The sequence below is a fragment of the Solanum pennellii genome, chromosome 5 (assembly GCF_001406875.1).
Source record: "Solanum pennellii chromosome 5, SPENNV200".
Lineage (NCBI taxonomy): Eukaryota > Viridiplantae > Streptophyta > Magnoliopsida > Solanales > Solanaceae > Solanum > Solanum pennellii.
In genome coordinates, this window is record NC_028641.1 from 50,732,856 (window position 1) to 50,737,100 (window position 4,245).

At 39.0% G+C, this 4,245-nt stretch overlaps 1 protein-coding gene across 1 annotated transcript; it reads right to left on the minus strand.

Moving 5' to 3' along the window:
- Nucleotides 1-388: 388 nt before the first annotated feature.
- LOC107019564 lies at nucleotides 389-3,433 on the minus strand. The gene is made up of 5 exons (XM_015220008.1): nucleotides 3,218-3,433; nucleotides 1,752-1,835; nucleotides 1,340-1,466; nucleotides 865-1,180; nucleotides 389-704 (listed from the first exon to the last, which is right to left on the minus strand). Exons 1-5 carry the CDS (start codon nucleotides 3,431-3,433, stop codon nucleotides 389-391), a joined length of 1,059 nt encoding a protein of 352 aa, XP_015075494.1.
- Between the last annotated feature and the right edge of the window lie 812 nt (nucleotides 3,434-4,245).

A 4,245-nucleotide genomic window follows, 5' to 3' on the forward strand; every position in this document is an offset into this window, starting at 1 on the left:
TGTGGCAAATCTTGAGAAGATATTCTTTTTTAGGAACACGGTTAAACTCTTTCCTACATTGCTAGGAAGCGCTATAGCTTCCACCCATTTACTCACATAGTCAACCGCCACAAGTTATATACTTTATTCCGTGTGAACTCATAAATGGGCCCATAAAATCAATGCACTATACATCAAATAACTCAATCACTAGAAAAGGATTTAACGGGAGCTCTTGCCTCTTCAAAGTTCTTCAATCTTGTTGGCACCAATCACATGATTTAGCAAACTCATGAGCATCTTGGTTAAGTGTTAGCCAATAATAACCACACTAAAAAATCTTATGCTCAGTCTGAATACCACAATGGTGTCCTCCCACAGGCAATGAGTGACATGCCTCAAAAATACTCTACATCTCAACTTCCGGTTCACAACGATGAATAATCCTATCGGCACAACTCCAGTATAAGTAAGGCGCATCCCAAAAGAAATTATTCACATCAAACATGAACTTCTTCCTAAGATGTAAAGACAAGTCTGACGGAACTATATCACTAGCTAGATAATTCGCCAAATCTGCATACCATGGGATCAAATCTTGAGAAGCGACCAATAAATGTTCATTAGGGAATGCATAATCAATTTTAGCCTTTTCTACCACTTCATGCATAGCTTCATCCTCGTACATAGACAAGTGATCTGTAACCTGATTCTCAGTCCCCTTTCTATGATTTACATGAAAATTAAACTCTTGCAGTAATAGAAAACATCGAATCAACCTTGGCTTCGCATCCTTCTTCACCATCAAATACCTCAACGCGGAGTGTTTTATATGCACTATGATACTTATATCAAGAAAATAAGAGCGAAATTTTTTAAGCAAACACAACTGCAAGAAGATCTTGTTCAGTTACCGTGTAGTTCTTTTGAGCTTCATTCAAGGCCTTACTTGCATAGTAAATAGGGTGAAAGATTTTATCGCTTGTTTGTCCCAATACCACACAAAGAGCAACCCCACTAGTATCGCACATAACCTCAAATGGTTTACTCCAATTTGGGGAAATAGTAATGGGCACAGACACCAACTTCTCTTTTAGTTCTCCAACCACTTTTAGACAAGATTCATTGAAATATAACTTACATTCCTTATCAAAAAGTTTGAAAATAAGGATGTTCAATATTTGAAAAATCCTTGATAAACCTGAAGTAAAAACCCGTATGTCCAAGAAAACTTCTCACACCTTTTATAGAGATCTGTGGGGAAAGCCTCTCTATAACTTAAGCTTTAGCTCGATTAACCTCTATCCCCTTCTCCGAGATGTGATGGCCCAATACAATACATTCTTTATACTAAAATTACATGTTTCCCAATGAATCACAACATTGCAATCATCACATCTTTTCAGTGCCTCGGCCAAATGACTCAAACATCGATCAAAGGTGTCACCAACTACAGAAAAATCATCCATGAACACCTCAATAGTGTCCTTTACCATATCAAAGAATATTGACATTATACATTACTGGAATGTGGCCGGTGCATTGCTTAACCCAAACATCATCAATTTGAATGCGAATGTCCCATAAGGACAAGTAAAAATTATCTTATCTTGATCCTTAAGGACAATAGAGATTTGATTGTAACCCGAATAACCAACCATAAATCAATACCACCCTTTTTATGCGAGTCTATCTAAAATCTGGTCTAAAAAAGGCATGGGGAAATGTTCCTTCTTAGTCCACGCATTCAATTTCCGGTAGTCTATACAAACTCCTCTTGCGGTCACTGGCCGCATTGGCACAAACTCATTCCTGTCATAAGGCACCAATGTCATCCCACCCTTTTTAGGCACACACTGAACAGGGCACACCCAACTACTATCTGCAATAGGATAAATGACTCCGGCATCCAACAACTTAATGATCTCCTTTTTCACAACCTTTTTCATAGGTGGATTCAACCTTCTTTGGTTCTCAATACTTGGTTTGTTATCGGGCATGAGTTGTATTTTGTGTGAATAAATATAGGGAGGAATACCAATAATTTTCGCAATAGTCCAACCAATGGCTCTCTTGAAACTTTTCAAAACCTCAACTAAACACTATACATGTTCCCCATTCAAACCCGCCACAATTATTACCGGCAATGTGTCATCTCCACCAAAGAACTCATACCTAAGATGAGGTGGCAGAGCCTTAAGCAATAGTTTTGGGGCCTCTAAATAGACGTTTTTACGGGTGGAGACTCGAAATGCTTCATATCTAACTCCAATTTCAATGGTTTTGGCCGATATTTATTTCGTTCATGTGCTGCAACTAAATACCCATACTCTTCAATATCATTACTCTCAAAATTCATGATTATTGTCCCTAGTGCCTGGACGACTAGTCACTCTTCATTTGTACCTTGGATATACTCTTAACTTTCTCAGATACAGCAGATACCGTTTGGAGCACACCACTCTACTTCATGAACCTATGGATATTGAATTTTGCTTCTTTATTCTTCAACCTAAAGTTTATATGCCCCTTTTACATATCAACCAATGCACGCCCGATGGCAAGTAATGGCCTCCCTATAATAATGGGAAACTTAAAGTCAACCTCAAAGTCAAGAATCACAAAATCGACAAGAAAATAAATGACTCCACTTTCATATGCAAATCATGGTGTATACTGATGGTCCTCTTCACAGTTCGGTTGGCCATCAATAACCGCATTGCACTAGGATTTGGATTACCCAAACCTTAGTTCATGTAAATGGAAAGTGGAATGAGGTTTATGGTTGATCCAAGATCTTATAGTGCTTTAGCGAAGTGTAACAACCCTATTGTACATTGAATGGTTAAAGAGCCAGGGTCTTCATTTTTTGCACAAGCGACCTTGTAGCAATAGCACTACAATGCTGCTTTCTTTTATCATCCTAAAAATACACCGATCTCTTTTTTGTCGCTATATCCTTAATCAACTAAGCATATCCAAAGCTTCTATTAAAGGAAAATTGATAGAAAGTTGTTTCAATATAGTGATAAACCGTTGGTATTACCATCCTCAGTATTCTTCACAAATCTCTAAGGGAATGGTGGTGGAGGTCTAGGAATGGGGACTATTTTTTGAGACATCTCTGCTTCTATCACTGTCTTGTCCACTGACTCTTCATTGTTATGTACTACCTCTTTGTATTCAGTCATATAAACTTCTACCACTGATGATATAGGTGGGTTAATGGTTTGCTTGCCCCCTCGAGTAGTGACCTCCATGCAATGCCATTTTGAATGGTGTTTCTCGGAAGAGTGCCAGGTTTGCGTGGATTCACAGTAGTAGACAATTGAGCCATCTGTTGCTCAAGATGCTTTATTGAAACCGCATGTGCGTTCAGCTTTTGCGAAATATTAGCTAAATCACCTCTCATCTTCTTTGCATGGTCATCACTTGTGTCAAATCTCCTCATCATCTTTTGTAACATATCATCAACTCACGCCATACTACCTCCACCGTCCCTAGGATCAACTTCCTTATTTTGTGGGGGAATATAGGGCCCATTCCTATCATTCCTATTACCATAGTTTCCACTGTTGAACTTGTTGTCACGGTTATAGTTTCCATCTCAAACATATTGACCCTCTCCATTGTAGTTACCACATTTGACTGTCGCGTAGGTAAAGTGTTTACTGGTCCAGATCTGTCCTTTTATTTCCTTCACCTTGGCGCCAATTATCCTTATTGGAGCCTTGGGATTTTGGTCGGAAACCCCCCTTCTAATCGTTCATTGCATACGCATTTTCCTCTTAATAGTACTCATCTAACGATGGTGTTGGTTTAGTTAAGTAGTTGACCACATTTACCTTTTATGCACCACCTCTCACATGTTTCAAAACCAAACCTAGCTCAATTCTCATCTTTGCCAACTCTTCACGCATCTCATCTGTCGTTGGGTTGTGTGTAGCTTGTACCGCAAATGTGTTTCTTCAAATGTCCGACTTTCTAGTGCTCCAAGCCTTGTTGCAAGATATCTTGACCAACTTCTCTATAATCTATGCATATGTGCACTCACCATAGGAACACCCGACAATAGTGTCAAGTAATGCTTTATTGGTATCATCTTGACCACGATAGAAGTACTCATTCAACTACTCATCATCAATGTTGGTTTGGAACGCCTCTTACAAATGTAGAAAATCTGTCCGAAGAGCTACTCACTGATTCCCTAGGTATTGACACAATGTTGTTCACTATATCTTTGTGGTTGAGCTTCTCGGACGCTGG

Bases quoted from the DNA above. Each gene is read 5' to 3' on its own strand.
- LOC107019564 (XM_015220008.1), bottom strand. From the start codon at position 3,433: ATGATGAGGAGATTTGACACAAGTGATGACCATGCAAAGAAGATGAGA. The intron at 1,181-1,339 runs GTAATTTTAGTA...TTTTTACTTCAG, and splicing joins TGTGATTCATTGGGAAACAT to GTTTATCAAGGATTTTTCAA. The intron at 705-864 runs GTTTGCTTAAAA...TGTAAATCATAG, and splicing joins CAAGATCTTCTTGCAGTTGT to AAAGGGGACTGAGAATCAGG.